An 18,509-nucleotide genomic window follows, 5' to 3' on the forward strand; every position below is an offset into this window, starting at 1 on the left:
TACAGATGATGGCAGTGAAGGGTCAGCTAAGCATTGTGCCTAGCTCTAGGGATAAACTGCTGCAGGAGATTGTACTGATGAGCACAATACTCAGGAGGATACAGGGGCCGATCCTTTCACTGCCATCATTTGTACTCCAAATCAGTACATTCTGATAGAAATGAATATGCAAATTGCTTCTTCTGAGAAAAAGAGGACTTAACTCTATAGCGCCACCTGTTGGAAGTAGCGATCCTACAAGTCACAATCAACTCTTTAATGAGTCGTGCAATATGACTTAGGATAAAAGCCAAATTAGTATCTCAATTCGCAGACACGGTGTTTCGGGCTGTTGGCCCTCGTCAGTTGAAGCATGAGAACTGATTTGGCTAGGTGAGAGGCTCTGGACTGGGGTCTAAGGGGTATCGTTTCTCCTTATGGACAGTGACATACCATCTCTGGCTTGTCAAGGTAAGGAGGCTTATTCAACGTACAATGCAAATTGCCTCTTCTGAGAAAAAGACGACTTAACTCTATAGCGCCACCTGTTGGAAGTAGCGATCCTACAAGTCACAATCAACTCTTTAACGAGTCGTGCAATATGACTTAGGATAAAAGCCAAATTAGTATCTCAATTCGCAGACACGAAGGATCGCTACTTCCAACAGGTGGTGCTATAGAGTTAAGTCCTCTTTTTCTCAGAACAGGCAATTTGCATATTATATTTCCCAGAGGAGCATTGCACGGCGAATAAGCCTCCTTACCCTGACAAGCCAGAGATGGTATGTCACTCTTCATAAGGAGAAACGATACCCCTTAGACCCCGATATAAATGAAAGCAGGCAAATAGACGGGGGAAAAACAGGGGTTTGGAAGCCACTTACATGCAATTTATTTACAGAAATGAAGACAAATGATTTTCTAAATTTCATAACTTTCCATTGTGAAAAAAAAGTATAAAAAAATGAAAGTTTACTTACTGGTTAACATTATTACTGTAACTAATAACGATCATATCAGTGATATTTGTAGTGTGTCCAAGAATATGTTTCACAGAGTTAGAATGAGGTGAGGATATCAGATCTCACATATATAATAAGATCATATACGCTACACGATTAATCAATTTATGTGTATCAGCTACAGCTGGTATGACCATTAAAGGGAATCTGGCAACAAGTTATTGCTATTTAACCTGAGAAAATAGTGATATAGTGGCAAAGAGTCTGATTCCAGTGGTGTGTCACTTACTAGGCTGCGTGTTGTAGTTTCAATACAAGCAGTGTTTTATCAGCAAGAAATTATCACTGCCGGCCTAGTAATCACATGCAGGCCCGTCAGGCTAATCTGTGCAACCCCGCCCCCACCACTGATTGGCAGTCTGCTGACAATGCACAGTGTACTCATGAAGCAGCCAATCAATGGTGTGGGTGGGGTAATACACAGCTCAGCACTCTGATTACTGCTAGATCTACAGGAAGGAAAACAAATTCTATCAAATATGCACCAAGCAGCCCAGTAAATGACACATCGCTGGGATCTCTGTGACAGATCTCTGCCCCTACATCATGCTGCTCTCAGTTTATAGGGAAAATACCTGCTGACAGATTTCCTTCAAGATGGACAGAAAAACCTAAGTATAGTTGGCTGGAACTGCATAGCAGAAAACACATGCGGGTGTATTGCAAAGGTCTTTTTATTTTACAATGTGGCTTTTGGGCACATAGCGAGTACAGGTGAAGACCACAAAATCAATGTGCTTAGTTTGTACTATAAACCCCAGACAATCACAGATAAACTGTGTGCAGTTTCCTGCACATAAAAATAACTATACAAGCCTGACGAAATATTCACATAAAGTAAGAAAGTGTGACCCTACAAGGCTTATGTGTCACTCACCTTGGGATGATCAGTAATAACATTAGTTTCCATCAGATCAGTTTGATTTGGAATTTTAACCTAAAAGTTAATATATAGTAAATATAATATACAGACACATCTGATTGTACTATAATGAGGTTCAGTGAATAGAGAAACATAAAAACAAACTTTATAAGTCAACTGGATGTCATAAATGTCTTATTTGTAGAGATGCAAATGGCATACTCTGCGAAGAAGACGACAGGTACGCTAATGCCAACTATTGGAAGCACCAATCCGAAAATTCAATATTAAGGCCATGTGCACACGTTCAGGTTTTTTCCCTGCGTTTTTTCACGCTAAAAACGCTATAAAAACTCATTAAAAACGCATACATTATGCATTCTATCATTTAGAATGCATTCTGCATGTTTTGTGCACATGGATGCGTTTTTTTCCACGAAAAAAACACATCGCGGTAAAAAAAATGAGCATGTTAATTATTTTTGCGGATTTTCTGCATTTTTCCCGCAATTCTATGCATTTGGGAAAAAACGCACAAAAAACGCACCCAAAACGCATAAAAAACGCGTCAAAATCGTGGTAAAAACGCATGCGGATTTCTGGCAGAAATGTCCGGTTTTTGTCAGGAAAATTTCTGCAAGAAATCCTGACGTGTGCACATACCATAAAGGGCCTTGCCACATGACTTAGGATAAGAAGTCAAACCAGACACTCCATTTGTAAACACATGTTTCAGAGTTTTGGCTCCTCATCAGTGCAAAATAGGAGATCTGATTTGCCTGGGTGAGATGCCTCTGACAAGGGGGCTAAGGTGCAAAGTTTCTTCTTGTGGAGAGTGCCAAAGCGGCGTAAAGAGATTTAAAAGCCATTCAATGCTCGCCTGTGAATTGAACTATGCAAATAGCATCTTCAGAGTGGAAGAGCACGGGTCCTCTAGTGCCATATATTCCAAATAGCAGAGGACAGACTTCACAGAGCTCCACAAATCTTAAGAATATTTAAATGTCATTTGTAGCTTCCAAAGTGTCCCCAGTGTGTTGTTAGCGATACAACGTGCATCACCAACACGTTTATTCCGTTAAGACATATAGTTATAGCTTACCTGCTCGTTTAGTCATAGGGGGTGGGTGTGCTCATTGCGTTCAGTCAGGGTTGTCCCAGCGCATGCAATTTGAATCATGTCTCGTGGTTTTTGCCGACATCACTATATATCCTGCACTTGCGCAGTTTATTGTGTTGCCGCGGTTGGGCAGTGTCTATTGGGGGACCTGCGCTTGTGCGATATGTACTGTAATTGGAGAGCCGCGCTTGCGCATTGTCTATGGGCTCCCCACATATGCGGTGTGACGAGCTGCTCCACGTGCGAGAGCACTGAAGCTGCTGGAAGTTCCCAGCGTCACTGACTGTGTGTGCAGTGTTTAGCTTGTCACATTATCTCTTCTCTCACTATAGTGAAAAGTCTTCCTAAAGGCAAACATTAAAATTACTTAATAGTAGAAGGGATTCAGTATAGTGCGTTATAGGCAGTGATTTGACTAAGTACCTGCAAGACAAGCCCCATGATAGGCAATGAAAGGGAAAGTCCTGGCTCGGGAAACGGCCATCGATCGATCTGATTACAAACTAGAGCAAACAAAATTGTGTTTTTGTCAGTGTGGTATATAAATATAATGTTAGAATAATCATTCTGACATAGATGATAGAGGATCAGATATAACGTACTTCTATTGCCACAGAAAATAATCAATGGCAATGGGCTGTTAGTATTCATCAATCCTGCGTCAAATAGAGAGGCATGAATCCTAAAGGATATGTAGCCTATTGTCATTATTTTGAGGCATGACTGATGATGACTACTAACAGCAAGTTGTAGATCCATAGAAGTGAATGGTACAGTAGTCACGTTTGTCTATTACTGCTCTATTCGCATAGACACAAACATTTTTTTAATTCAGATTTTTCCATTCACATTCTTACCAGCTTCCAGACACGGCTCCAATTTGTTAAAATATTCGGGAGCTATAAGTTGCAGGAGTGTGTGAAACAAATTGGTGTAAGGTAAACTGGAGAGAAGAACTAGAGACTAAAAAGAAAGCAGACAGATATGTATTCAGTGAACATTGAACGTTAAAAGGACTGATGAAAATAAAAGTGGCCATGGACTTGCATAGGTAAATGAAACCCAAAAGATGAGTACTGTATATATCAGCCATTTAGAAGGATCGGTGTCACAGAAGAACGTCATCCTGAGCTCAATTTCAAACATATCTCATAACTAATGGATAATTAATGTTTAGATGTTTCTGGTTTTCTACAACAGACATATTTGAGCAATTCATTTTCACTCACTTATATAATTAAAGATGATTAGTACCAAGAGAGATCATGTGGCTGCATCTACCGCACCTGGTAAGAGACGTGCCTTCAAGGGGACCAGACAGCTGATTCACAGTTCCTGAGCCATGAGATGCATGCATCAAAGCCTGGCTCTGTCATTTCAGCCAGATATAGTGAAAACACCCATGTAAAAGCCAACCCGGGACCATGCGTGTTAAATGACTAGTCCTAGAGGCTGGTCCCTGGCAACCTCTCCCAACCCCACTTCTCCTGAGTGACAGGTCTCTCCTTACATGTACAGTACAGACCAAAAGTTTTCCCGGTGACTACCTTTTGAAGCTCATCAAGAGAATGCCAAGAGTGTGCAAAGCTGTCATCAAAGCAAAAGATGGCTACTTTGAAGAACCTAGAATATAAGACATATTTTCAGTTGTTTCCCACTTTTTTGCTAAGTATATAATTCCACATGTGTCAATTCATAGTTTTGATGCCTTCAGTGTGAATGTACAATTTTCATAGTCATGAAAATACAGAAAAATCTTTAAATGAGGTGTGTCCAAACTTTTGGTCTGTACTGTATGTATATGAAAAGACTTGTCACTCAAAGGTACAGAGAACCAGCCTCTAGGACTAGTCTTCTGAGCCACATGGTTCCTGGTCGGCCTTTAAAGGTATGTTTTTATCTGAAACGCCGCAGCATTTCAGAGTGAGTACATACCTGGCTAACGTGACAGAGCCAGTGTCAGAATCATGGTGCCCATGGTTTTGACAGCATGTATATAACTGTCAGGTTCACTTCAATGGCTGCCATATTAGCCCTCCTCTAGGCCAATAAGCCAGGCATGCAAACTAGAATATAGAACAAAAACTAATTTAAAGAGGTCTGTCACTAGGACAATTCTTTTTCACATTGGTTTTGAATAAACCACTCATGTCATTAAAAAGAAAAAGTCTTCAGATTTGCTTTATTTCACAAAATGTAACCCAAATGTGGTTATCTGTCTAAAATATATATCCAAGTTGTTAACATCTATGTCAGGGGTGTCAAATTGCATTCCTCGAGGGCTGCAAACAGGTCATGTTTTCAGGATTTCCTTGTACTGCACAGGTGATAATTTAATCACCAACTCATTATTTGTGTAGGTGATTATATTATCACCTGTGCAGTACAAGGAAATCCTGAAAACATGACCTGTTTGCAGCCTTTGGGGAATGCAGTTTGACACCCCTGATCTATGTGACAACTGACATTCTACAAAAAAATAAGGCCTTACCTTCTGAAAATACCCTCTCTTTACAGAACTATCTCTTACTTGTCGAAAATAGACGTACCCAAAGTAATGGGCAGAATCCCTCTGTAATGACAGAAGAAAAGAGCATGGTTCATACATGGAGAAAGTGAAGATCTTACTACTAGTCTCATCAGCCTTCAATGAAGCAGGTTGGCTTATCAGAACTTTTTCATCCATTGGCACGTAACCATGTAACAGTTAAAAATGGATGAAGCTTGGATGGATCTTTAAAGTACAAAGTGTGTTATATTTTTACACAGATCCCCATAGACTTTAAAGGTAATCTGTCAGCAGGTTTATGCTACCCCATCTGAAAACATGATGTAGACAAAAATACCCTGAATCCAACAATATATCACTTCGTTAGTTGGATGCATTCATTCTGACACAGAGTTTTTATATTTAAAAATACAGCAGAGCTGAAAAGCTAACCCCGCCCACATCAGGCTCTGTATTTACATTGTCTATAGACAGTGAGCTGCTTATCACATGAGGGGGGCGGAGTCGGACCAGGAAGCTTTCGCTTCTGAAGTCCAGAAAATGACATGATAAAACCTTCAGTCTAAGTAAACACCACCACACAGCCGGACATGTGACATATGGTTGCGTTCAGTGTTTTAACCCCTAGCTCACTGCTTAGATTACATAGCAAAAACTTGCTGATAGATTCCCATTAATACCCGATTTTGACCCTGATAAGAACAGTAAATGCTCTAAATTTCATGGATCCATTTTTAAAACTGATGTGTATATGCATCAATGAAATACTATGGGTTTGTGTGCTGTCAGAATAAAAAAAATGAACAAGCACTAGAATAAATTAGAGACAGCTACAAACTTTATTACTGAAAAAAGGTACTTGTATTGAGTGCTTTTGAGTGCTAACATCATTAACCCTTTTACCCCAAGGGTGGTTTGTACGTTAATGACCAATGGGCCAATTTTTGCAATTCTGACCACAGTCCCTTTATGAGGTTATATCTCTGGAACGCTTCAACGGATCCTGATGATTCTGAGATTGTTTTCTCATGACATATTGTACTTCATGATAGTGGTAACATTTCTTTGATATTACCTGTGTTTATTTGTGAAAAAAAACTGAAATTTGGCAAAAATTTTGAAAATTTCACAATTTTCCAACTTTGAATTTTTATGCCCTTAAATCACAGAGATATGTCACACAAAATACTTAATAAGTAACATTTCACACATGTCTATTTTGGAACCAAAATTTTTTTTTGTTAGGGAGTTATAAGGGTTAAAAGTTGACCAGCAATTTCAAATTTTTACACCATTTTTATTTAGGGACCACATCACATTTGAAGTCACTTTGAGGGGTCTATATGACAGAAAATACCCAAGTGTGACACCATTCTAAAAACTGCACATCTCAAGGTACTCAAAACCACATTCAAGAAGTTTATTAACCCTTCAGGTGTTTGACAGGAATTTTTGGAATGTTTAAAAAAAAAATGAACATTTAACTTTTTTTCACAAAAATTTTACATCAGCTCTAATTTGTTTTATTTTACAAGGGTAACAGGAGAAATTGGAACCCAAAATTGTTGTGCAATTTGTCCTGAGTACGCTGATACCCCATATGTGGGGGTAAACCACTGTTTGGGCACATGGCAGAGCTCGGAAGGGAAGGAGCGCCATTTGACTTTTCAATGCAAAATTGACTGGAATTGTGATGGAATGCCATGTCGCATTTGGAGAGCCCCTGATGTGCCTAAACATTGAAACCCCCCACAAGTAACAACATTTTGGAAAGTAGACCCCCTAAGGAACTTATCTAGATGTGTGGTGAGCACTTTGACCCACCAAGTTCTTTACAGAAAATTATAATGTAGAGCCGTAAAAATAAAAAATCATATTTTTTCACAAAAAATATATCTTTGCCCCCGATTTTTTATTTTCCCAAGGGTAACAGAAGAAACTGGACCCCAAAAGGTGTTGTGCAATTTGTCCTAAGTACGCTGATACCCCATATGTGGGGGTAAACCACTGTTTGGGCGCATTGGCAGAACTCGGAAGAGAAGGAGCACTGTTTTACTTTTTACACGCAGAATTGGCTGGACTTGAGATGGGACGCCATGTCGCGTTTGGAGAGCCCCTGATGTGCCTAAACAGTGGAAACCCCCCAATTCTAACAGAAACCCTAACCCAAACACACCTCTAACCCTAATCTCAACCATATCCCTAACCACATCCCTAACCCTAATCCCAACCCTAATCCCAACCGTAAATGTAATCTAAACCCTAACTTTAGCCCCAACCCTAACCCTAACTTTAGCCCCAACCCTAATCCTAACTTTAGCCCCAACCCTAACCCTAACTTTAGCCCCAACCCTAACTTTAGCCCTAACCCTAACTTTAGCCCCAACCCTAACCCTAACTTTAGCCCCAACCCTAACTTTAGCCCCAACCCTGACTTTAGCCCCGACCCTAACTTTAGCCCCGACCCTAACCTTAGCCCCAACGCTAACCCTAAGTTTAGCCCCAACCCTAAGTTTAGCCCCAACCCTAACCCTAACTTTAGCCTCAACCCTAACTTTAGCCCCCACCCTAAGTTTAGCCCCAACACTAACCCCAACCCTAACTTTAGCCCCAACCCTAACTTTAGCCCCAACCCTAATTTTAGCCCCCACCCTAACTTTAGCCCCAACCCTAACCCTAACTTTAGCCCCAACCCTAACTCTAATGTTAGCCCCAATGCTAACCCCAACCCTAACTTTAGCCCCAACCCTAATCCTAACTTTAGCCCCAACTCTAACCCTAACTATAGCCCCAACCCTAACTTTAGCCCCAACCCTGACTTTAGCCCCAACCCTAACTTTAGCCCCGACCCCAACCCTAAGTTTAGCCCCAACCCTAACATTAGCCCCAACCCTAACCCTAACTTTAGCCCCAACCCTAACTTTAGCCCCAACCCTAACCCTAACTTTAGCCCCAACCCTAACCCTAACTTTAGCCCCAACCCTAACTTTAACCCTAACCCTAACTTTAGCCCCAACCTTAACCCTAACTTTAGCCCCAACCCTAACTTTAGCCCCAACACTAACTTTAGCCCCAACCCTAACTTTAGCCCCGACCCTAACCCTAACTTTAGCCCCGACCCTAACCCTAACTTTAGCCCCAACGCTAACCCTAAGTTTAGCCCCAACCCTAAGTTTAGCCCCAACCCTAACTTTAGCCCCAACCCTAACTTTAGCCCCCACCCTAAGTTTAGCCCCAACCCTAACCCCAACCCTAACTTTAGCCCCAACCCTAACTTTGGCCCCAACCCTAACCCTAACTTTAGCCCCAACCCTAACCCTAACTATAGCCCCAACCCTAACCCTAACTTTAGCCCCAACCCTAACTTTAACCCCGACCCTAACTTTAGCCCCAACCCTAACCCCAACCCTAACTTTAGCCCCAACCCTAACTTTAGCCCCAACCCTAACCCTAACTTTAGCCCCAACCCTAATTTTAGCCCCCACCCTAACTTTAGCCCCAACCCTAACCCCAACCCTAACTTTAGCCCCAACCCTAACTCTAACGTTAGCCCCAACCCTATCTTTAGCCCCAACCCTAACCTTAACTTTAGCCCCAACGCTAACCCCAACCCTAACTTTAGCCCCAACCCTAACCCTAACTTTAGCCCCAACTATAACTTAAGCCCCCACCCTAACTTTAGCCCCAACCCTAACCCCAACCCTAACTTTAGCCCCAACCCTAACCCTAACGTTAGCCCCAACCCTAACCCTAACTTTAGCCCCAACCCTAACCCTAACTTTAGCCCCAACCCTAATGGAAAAATGGAAATAAATACATTTTTTAAATGTTATTATTTTTCCCTAACTAAGGGGGTGATGAGGGGGTTTTTATTTACTTTTATAGCGGGTTTTTTAGTGGATTTTTATGATTGGCAGCCGTCACATACTAAAAGATGGTTTTTATTGCAAAAAATATTTTTTGCGCTACCACATTTTGAGAGGTATAATTTTTCCATATTTTGGTCAACAGAGTCATGTGAGGTCTTTTCTTTTGCGGGACGAGTTGACGTTTATATTGGTAACATTTTCCGGCACGTGACATTTTTTGATCGTTTTTTTTCCGATTTTTGTGAGGTAGAATGAACAAAAACCAGCTATTCATGAATTTCTTTTTTTTTTTTTTGGGGGGGGGGGGGGGGTGCTTATACTGTTCCCCGTTTGGTAAAATTGATAAAGCAGTTTTATTCTTCGGGTCAGAACGATTACAGCGATACCTCATTTATATAATTTTTTTATGTTTTGGCGCTTTTATACGATAAAAACTATTTTATAGAAAAAAATAATTATGTTTGCCTCGCTTTATTCTGAGGACTATAACTTTTTCATTTTTTCGTTGATGATGCTGTATGGCAGCTTTTTGTTTGCGGGACAAGATGACGTTTTCAGTGGTATCATGGTTATTTATATCCGTCTTTTTGATCATGTGTTATTCCACTTTTTGTTTGGCGGTATGATAATAAAGCGTAGTTTTTTGCCTCATTTTTTTATTTTTTTTCGGTGCTCACTGAAACTAGTGGGACAGTTTTATAGGTCGGGTTGTTACGGACACGGTGATACTAAACGTGTACTTTTATTGTTTTTTTTTGTTATTTAGATGAAGACATGTATTTATTGGAACAATATATTTCTTTTTTTCTTTATTTAGTTTTGTTTGTTTTTTACACATGGAAATATTTTATTTTTTATTTTTTTACGTTGCCCCCGGGGGGGGGGGGGGGGGGGAACATTATGCTATAGTGTCAGATCACTGATCTGACACTTTGCAGTGCACTGTGTCAGATCAGCGATCACACAGGCACTGGTAGAGGCTTGCCGGCGCCTGCTTTGAGTGCCGAGGGTCTCAGGGAAGGCCCTCGGTGCTCAAAGCAGGTGCCGGCAAGCCCCTACGTCAGGGTCTCAGGGAAGACCTCGGAGACTGCGTTGCTCCAAGGGTCTCAGGGAAGCACGCAGGGAGCGCCCTCCCTGCGCGATGCTTCCCTGTGCCGCCGGAACGCTGCGATCAACTTTGATCACAGTATACCAGTGGATAATGTGCCAGGAGCGGTCGGTGACTGCGATAGTCATCTGACACCCGGCCCCGATCGGCCGCGCTCCCCCATGAGCGCGGCTGATCGGTGATGATGTACTATCCCGTCAGTGGTCATAAGGGCCCATACCACCTTGACGGGATAGTACGTCAGATATCAGAAAGGGGTTAAAGGGGTTGTCCCACGAGCAACGTTCATTTTAATTAACAGATCTTGGAATAATAATACATAATAATGGATGTGTGTAATAATTGGATGTGTGTAAAATAATATTCCTGTGCTGAGATAATCTTATAAATGTGTCCCTGCTGTGTACTGTGTAATGGTGTAACGGCTGTGTGTGACCATGCAGGCACATGGACTGATCATACCACATCTCCTGGGCAGGGGGGGGGGAAGCAAAAGAGTATACAGACAGGACAGCATGGGATCGCAGCTGCTGTTTCTTTTTGTGAGGTAAAACATTTCCCTGCCTGTTTTTAAACAATATTTTACCTCAAAGAAGAATCAGCTGTGATCCCGTGCTGTCCTGTCTGTTTACTCTTTTGCTTCCTCCCCTGCCCAAGACCTGTGGTATGATCAGACTATGTCCCTGCACAGTCAGACACAGCCATTGCAGAGTACACAGCAGGGACACATGTGTAAGATTCTCTCAGCACAGGAACATATTATTTAGCACATCCAATTGTGTAGTTTTTTTTTATTCCAAGATCTATTGATTAAAGTGAACTTGGTTAATGGGAAAATCCTTTTAAAGAAGCACTTCTCCTCCCATGAAAGTTTTTGTCCTCTTAAGATATTGCAATCATCCTATTATGTTGCACTGTGTACTTACAATTGCTCATTTTTGCCTTTCTACCCAGCTAATTATTTCTCTGTAGAAACAGGAAGTCTCCTGTCCCTGCATTTGTCATCCCCCACTTCAACTTCGGTGGAGTGCATACCCGAGGATATTCTGGCACACGTCTGCAAGCCATGGTTGCAGGTTTTGCCAAGCAGGATGCTCACATACCAAGCCTAAGGCACCTGACAACATATGATCATTAGGGATGTCAGTTGTCGAATCCCCACAAATCTGACAATGATTAAGTCATCAATATAAAAGTAAGGGAATAACACTTTAATTATAGGAAACTACATGTACCAGCCATAATAGCAGGAGTCACATACAGCCTGGTGTTGCAGCATTAAAAAGCGGTTGATCAAACAAATTAATGTAAGGCTAAGATGTCAGTGTACCTTGAACGAAAACTATCAAGGTTCACCAACTGTACATTATGCCAACCCACACTATAAATCCAAGAGTAAGAACAGAGTGGAGTTCCCAATGGCAGGTCTCTGCATGTCATTACCAATGTTGTCTCCTGACAAATTTCTGGCTATCGTTGCATCCAAGACAAAACCAGTACTCATCGCCGAAGAGATAGACGTCCATTCTTGCCTCTACTTCGCCTTGCTTTGCACCACGATAGTTCAATGGAACTCCTATGTCTGGATAGCCCAATGTCGTGCAAACACCTTCTGATGGTTTGTGTAGACATCGTTGGACAACTTTGGCTTGGTATGTTACACCTAATGCTTGGAATCTGACGATATCACGTGGCAACATCATAAAGAGGCTTTCATATGGATAGTCACACCAGTCCTATTCTCTGGATTATAGTGTGGTATGGCATAAAGTACGGTACTCAGACCCCTCTAGTTTTCATTCCACAAACAGCTCAGTAATACAATGATTTGATCATGGAACCATAGGTACGTCCATTTCTTCAAAGTGTCCTAGGAGTTGTTTTCTATACAACGCCAGGAAACATGGCCTAAAGGTGCTACCACGGCCTCCAGCGTCTCCGCACTTGTCTTCCATCGAGCAAATCTGGGACATCATCTGTCTGCTTTGAAAGCTGTGTTTTTCTGTGAGTGGCACTCATACTTGCTACTGAACAAATTGAGATGTTTTGAAAATATTATTTCCATTTTCTTATCATTTGCCCATCATTAAAAATACAATAATGAATTTTCCATAATTTAACAAATTTTCCTACCCGATGTTGCAATTTCAATGCTGTGACAAGTGAATATGTGTGTGTTTTTTTTTCTTCCTGGATTTATTGTAAATGGCAGTGCATTCATTTCATAAAAATAAATGTAACTCTAGAGCAGAGGTGTCAAACTGCATTCTTCAAGGGCTGCAGACAGGTCATGTTTTCAGGATTTCCTTGTACTGCACAGGTGATAATTTAATCACCTACACACATAATGATTACAGCACCTTGTGCAAAGCTAAGGAAATCTTGAAAACACGCATGGTTTGCGGCCCTCAAGGAATGCAGTTTGACACCCCTGCTCTAGAGTGCCTGTGACTATATTCCAGATATGAGTGATCTATTATAATTTTCCCTAACCATTCTGAAGGCATCCTATAGACTTGGGTGTGTCAGCTCTTCACATTTTTAAATTACACAGGAGAACATAGCTAATTTGCTCAATAAAATACAACATTATCTCGATGGTAAAAATAACTCGCCAGCAGTGTTAACAAAGTCTTACCAACATCTAATGCTATATATGGAAGCTTAATAATCCTGGCTTTGTATATTCAATAACTGAACTGACCTGCAGCGTAACAGGAGCATCTCGATTATATTTCTCATCTTCGTGAAGGGAATTTCTATGTCCTGCTGAGCGACGCATGCGAAATGTAAACTGTGTGTCCCCTAGACAACCTGCAGTGGGAATATCACAAAATATAGTACATGTACTTACAGGTTCACATTGGGCATTAATTTATATCAATTAACAGGATCTCCATATCTATAGTTCTACCCATACTACTATAAACTAACATGAAGTTATTAACAAAATACTATTGGATAAGAAAAAATATGGGGTTTACATCCATTGACGCCTGGACAACTTCTTTCCATGCCACTAGCAGACTCCTATAATTGGGTTATATCATAACATTCAAAGAATTTTAGATTGATGGTCATCCGAATGTATGCCATCTATATAGCATTTCATATTTAATATATTAGAATTGCATATTGTGTCTTACCAACCATTATTATGCTTTATTCATGGCAGTCATTAAGGGGCCTTATGCTGGAGCACCACAATACCATGGAAATCACAGAGTTGCAGGTCAGTTACCCAACAACAGTATTTTACAATTTCTCCTTTCTCAATAGTTTACATACACAGTACTCAAATGAGAGCAGGGTATGTAATAGAGGAAAAGGCTGTCTTTATTGATCCTGGCAAGTACGTGATATTAGTCCAACTAAGGTTCCATGCAAACAGAATCATTTAGTGGGTCTTTCGCTAAATTTTCCATGTTGAACTGGACATAGCATATAATAGTATCTGCAGAACAGAATGAGACTTTTTTTTTACATATTGCGTTTAAGTTGTAGAGATATTAGCAATCAAAGTATTTGGCACCCAATGAGTTAACTTTTCAAGTGGGTGTTATCAGACAGTTTTCACTGGGGGCGTGTACTGTACGATTACACTAGAAAACTTGATGGTTTTGACTGCCTAAAAAAAAACTTTGTGTGCAGAGGACTGCTTTGACAGCAGATCCAGTTATAGTGAAAAACAAAACAAAAATAAAACAATAAAATAATTAATTCCTACAAAAGCACGTGACTTTCTGTAACCGATAACATACAAAATAAATATATTAAAATAGAAAAATGCTGACAAATAAAATCACAATAAATAACCTCAGCCAAGACCCTAGCCTACACACATGACAAGGTACATATTAAATTATATGTTAGATCATGCTGCATCAAACTACGAAATTTGATACATTTTATTGTACAGTCATGGCTGAAAGTGTTGGCACCCTTGAAATTGTTCCAAAAAATTAAATGAAATATTTCTCCTGGAAATTTATTGCAATTATACATGTTTTGCTATACACATGTTTATTTCCTTTGTGTGTATTGGAACACACAAAAAAAGAGAAAAAAAGGCAAATTAGAAACCCCCAAAATGAGCCTGACAAAATTGTTGGCACCCTCAACTTAATATTTGGTACACCCTTCAGAATAAATACCGTAATTTTCAGATTATAAGACTCACTTTTTCCCACAAATTTGGGGAGGAAATGGGTGTGTGTCTTATAATCTGAATGTAGCTTACTGTGGAACGGGGGGAAGCGAATTTGGTGGGCAGGATCGCAGGAAGTCTGCAGGAAGTCCCAGGACTGGGTGCAGCGAGGTCCCAGGATGCTACTTCAGGAAGCTGGCGGTGAAGGTGGCGGTGGGAGTGGAGCGATGCTGCGGGACCCAGACTGGAAGGAGGGATGTTCGGCGGTGCGGTGTGAGGCTGCAGCGGGCCCCAGGCTTTAAGAAAATGTCAGGTGTCCTCGCACTTACCATCCTTTTCACTGCGGTGGATTTGTGAGATCCTGAGATCTCAATTTGCGCATGCTCCGCCTCCAGCGTCCATTTTCCAAGAGTCCACCACAGTGAAGAGGATGAGAATTGCAGGGACTCCCAACATTTTCTGAAAGCTTGGGGCCCACAGCAGCCTCGCATCGCCAAACACCCTCTCCTCCCAGCCGGGGGCCCGCATCACCCCACTCTTGCCGCCGCCACCACCCGCTCCCTGCAAACGCAACCCTGCCTCCTGCAACCACGCTTCACAGCAGCCGAATACTCACCTCATCCCTTGTAAAAGCGGACGATAAGATGCAAAAATACAGCTGAAAAAGGGGCAGCACCGCTTACCTGGCCAGGTCTCTGAACAAATGCACTACAGGATGCAGCCAGCCCATGTAGCAAAGGTGTTGCCAATAGATTAATGGCTGCACTCAAAATTATTCTGTGCTAGAGCAAGGAAATGTGCGATACATGAAATGTGAATAGCATAATGGCTTGTGAAATATATGAAAAAACACATGAGATTCTTAGCACAAGATTTGGCCAAAAGTTGTGAGCCCATCCACCAAACGTCAAGGTAATCTCAGAACGGATGGGTACCTGAGCTGACTGCCTAGTGTGAACACTTACCTATGGCTAATAACGTGGTAAAGCCTGCTTATATAGGAAGCTCAGAACCAACTGTGTTAGGATGCAATTAAAATCACAGCATGGTGAAGGGCTCACAACTTTTGGCCAAATCTTGTGCTAAGAATCTCATGTGTTTTTTCATATATTTCACAAGCCATTATGCTATTCACATTTCATGTATCGCACATTTCCTTGCTTTAGCACAGTAAATTTTGAGTGCAGCCATTAATCTATTTGCTATATGACTTTTTTGGTTATGCACCAGTTCAGATTAGATTGCTGTTCAGTCAGTTTTTCTATATCTGCAAAGGTGTTGCCAACATCTTTTCTACATGGGCTGGCTGCATCATGTACTACATTTGTTCAGAGACCTGGGCAGGTAAGAGGTGCTGCCCCTTTGTCATCTGTATTTTTTAATTTTTGGAGGATTTTCAGTCCTCTTTTGTGGCTTTGTTATTAGATTAGGACCATTTTTGTAAAAAAAAAAAGTTTTTCCTATTTCCCTCCCCAAAATTTGAGGTGCATCTTATAATCCGTAAAATACGGTAACTGCAATCAATTGCTTCCTATAACTATCAAAAACGCATCTTACACCTCTCAACTAGAATTTTGGACCACTCTTCTTTTGCAAATTACTCCAGGTCTCTCATATTTGAAGGGTTCTTTCTCCCAACAGGAATTTTAAGATCTCTCCACAGGTGTTCAATGGGATTTAGATCTGGACTCATTGCTGACCACTTCAGAACTCTTTAACGCTTTGTTTCCTTCTATTTCTCGGTGGTTCTTGAAGTATGTTTGGGGTCATTGTCCTGTTGGAAGACCCATGTCCTAGGACACAAACCCAGCTTTCTGACACTGAGTACTATACTACGACCCAAAATCCATTGGTAATTTTAAGATTTTATGATGCCTTGCACAAAGCCAATGTATCCAGTGCCAGTGAGGCAAAACAACTCCAAAACATCTTTGAATCTCCACCATATTTGACTGTAGGTACTGTGTTTTTTTCTTTTCAGTTTTTGGTAAACATTAGAATGATGTGCTTTACAGAAAGCTAGAAAACAAAAAAACAGAATAGGCCATACAAATGGGGATCACCAAAACGCAGAGATTTGACCAAAAAAACACAGCTTTATTACAATGTGACACAGGACAATAACATTTAAAACATTAAAAACATTAATTACACAAAGCCCATAATAAGGCGAACACCTGTGCTAGACTCATGGGGATGGTAATTAAATATTTTAGGCTTCTATATGGACAGCATATTCATGGTGTACAAAAAATAGCAATGTCCCACATGCATATGGACCCTACAGATGTAACCACAAGTAAATGTAGATATAATTACTACAAGAAAAAACAGATGTACACAGAATATATCAAACAAACTGTATAGTTGGATGACCTCGTGGCCTTTAGTACAGTAACCAGGTCTCTAATAGCATGGTAGGGAAATATCAAATTGGGACAACTGTAACAAGTCATTAGGTTATAGTGCTAAGTTGCACAAAAGGAAAATAGTCTATGCAACCAAGTTTGTTAACTACATAATGTGCACAGAGCTAGACACCAAGTTGTCCACCAACACCCAACTGTACAAATAGACAATAGAGAAAATCACAATATTAGCACATGTCCGTTTTATGGACTAGACACGTGCACCTAATAAGCCAGCCTATACCATACCCCAGGCCTATCAGGTATAATAACCTGATCCTATCAAAGTCAGGCACAAAGAGAGCAGATGCCCAACGCGTGTCGCCACATGGCGGTGGCTTCGTCAGGGGACCCCAGGGGTCCTATTCTGTTTTTTGTTTTCTAATGTTCATGCGTTTCATAGGTCAAGGTTGGGATCCCAGTATATATTGTCTTCTGTGGTGCCCCCTCCAATTATTAGTTTAGTGCTTTACAGAAAGCTCTATTGTTGTTTCATTTGTCCATAAGACACTTTCTCAAAAGGATTTTGGCTTATTCACGTACATTTTGGCAAACTGCAGTCTAGCTTTTTTATGTGCAGTGGGGTCCTCCTGGTCTGCCATAGCATTTAATTTCATTCAAATGTCGATGTATAGTTTGCACTGACACTGATGCAGTCTGAGTCTGCAGGACAGCTTTAATTTCTTTGTTACTTGATTGGGGCTGCTTATCCACCATCTAGACTATCCTGAGTCGCAACCTTTCATTAATTTTTGAAACCCACGCACACAATGCAAACATTAAGTTAACTTCCCAACTTTTAATCTGCTTTCAGGTATGATTTTCATATTGCCCACACGTGATTCAGGCATCAAATGCTTGAAATAAAGATGTTTACCCACAATTTTGTCCAGCCCATTTTTGTGGTTTTGTGTGAAATAATGTCCAGTTTGCCTTTTTCTCTCTCTTTGTTTTTGTTTGTTCCAATACACACAAAGGAAATAAACATGTGTATAACAAAACCTGTAATTGTAATCATTTTCTGGGAGAACTACTTCACTTTCCAGAACAATTTCTAGGATGCCAACACTTTCAACCATGACTGTATATTGTCTAAAGTAAATAATATGTTTTAAAGAGCTCATTACTACATATTATTTTTGTGCCCGTTTGTGACTGTTCTGCCTACCTGAATATGAGTCTGGGAAGGACAGGTAACAGATGCTGGTTTTCTGAAACATACAAGGTAGAGAGAGATATTTAGCATTAAATGTCACACCAACCTAACGAGCGATGAAAACGTGTGTGTGCATTAAATGTACATTAGGACGTTTACTGTGGGAGTCTCATGGCTTTTATTCATTCACTAAGACCTTCTTCCCACTTGCGTATAAACTTGACGAGTGCAATGACAGAAAAAAATCGCATTGCACTTGCACCACTGTTATTCAATGAGGCGGTGCAGATCTGCGTATTTTTTTCTCAGCTGTACTCAGCATGATGTAA

The 18,509-nt window shown here is 40.8% G+C and overlaps 1 protein-coding gene across 2 annotated transcripts in view; it reads right to left on the reverse strand.

Moving 5' to 3' along the window:
• Nucleotides 1-18,509, reverse strand: part of DENND6B (DENN domain containing 6B) — a 78,042-nt gene that overhangs the window by 50,752 nt on the left and 8,781 nt on the right. For both annotated transcript variants that reach the window (XR_011320769.1, XM_069765460.1), the window contains exons 3-8: nt 18,193-18,235; nt 13,174-13,283; nt 5,475-5,555; nt 3,841-3,946; nt 3,407-3,486; nt 1,879-1,938 (exon numbers count right to left, since the gene is read on the reverse strand). Coding sequence is in view for 1 of the 2 variants with exons in the window: in XM_069765460.1 (XP_069621561.1) it covers nt 1,879-1,938; nt 3,407-3,486; nt 3,841-3,946; nt 5,475-5,555; nt 13,174-13,283; nt 18,193-18,235 (480 nt within the window). In the remaining variant the exon portion in view is untranslated. The remainder of the gene's footprint in view (nt 1-1,878; nt 1,939-3,406; nt 3,487-3,840; nt 3,947-5,474; nt 5,556-13,173; nt 13,284-18,192; nt 18,236-18,509) is intronic.

Source organism: Ranitomeya imitator, chromosome 4, assembly GCF_032444005.1.
Source record: "Ranitomeya imitator isolate aRanImi1 chromosome 4, aRanImi1.pri, whole genome shotgun sequence".
In the NCBI taxonomy this organism is placed as follows: domain Eukaryota; kingdom Metazoa; phylum Chordata; class Amphibia; order Anura; family Dendrobatidae; genus Ranitomeya; species Ranitomeya imitator.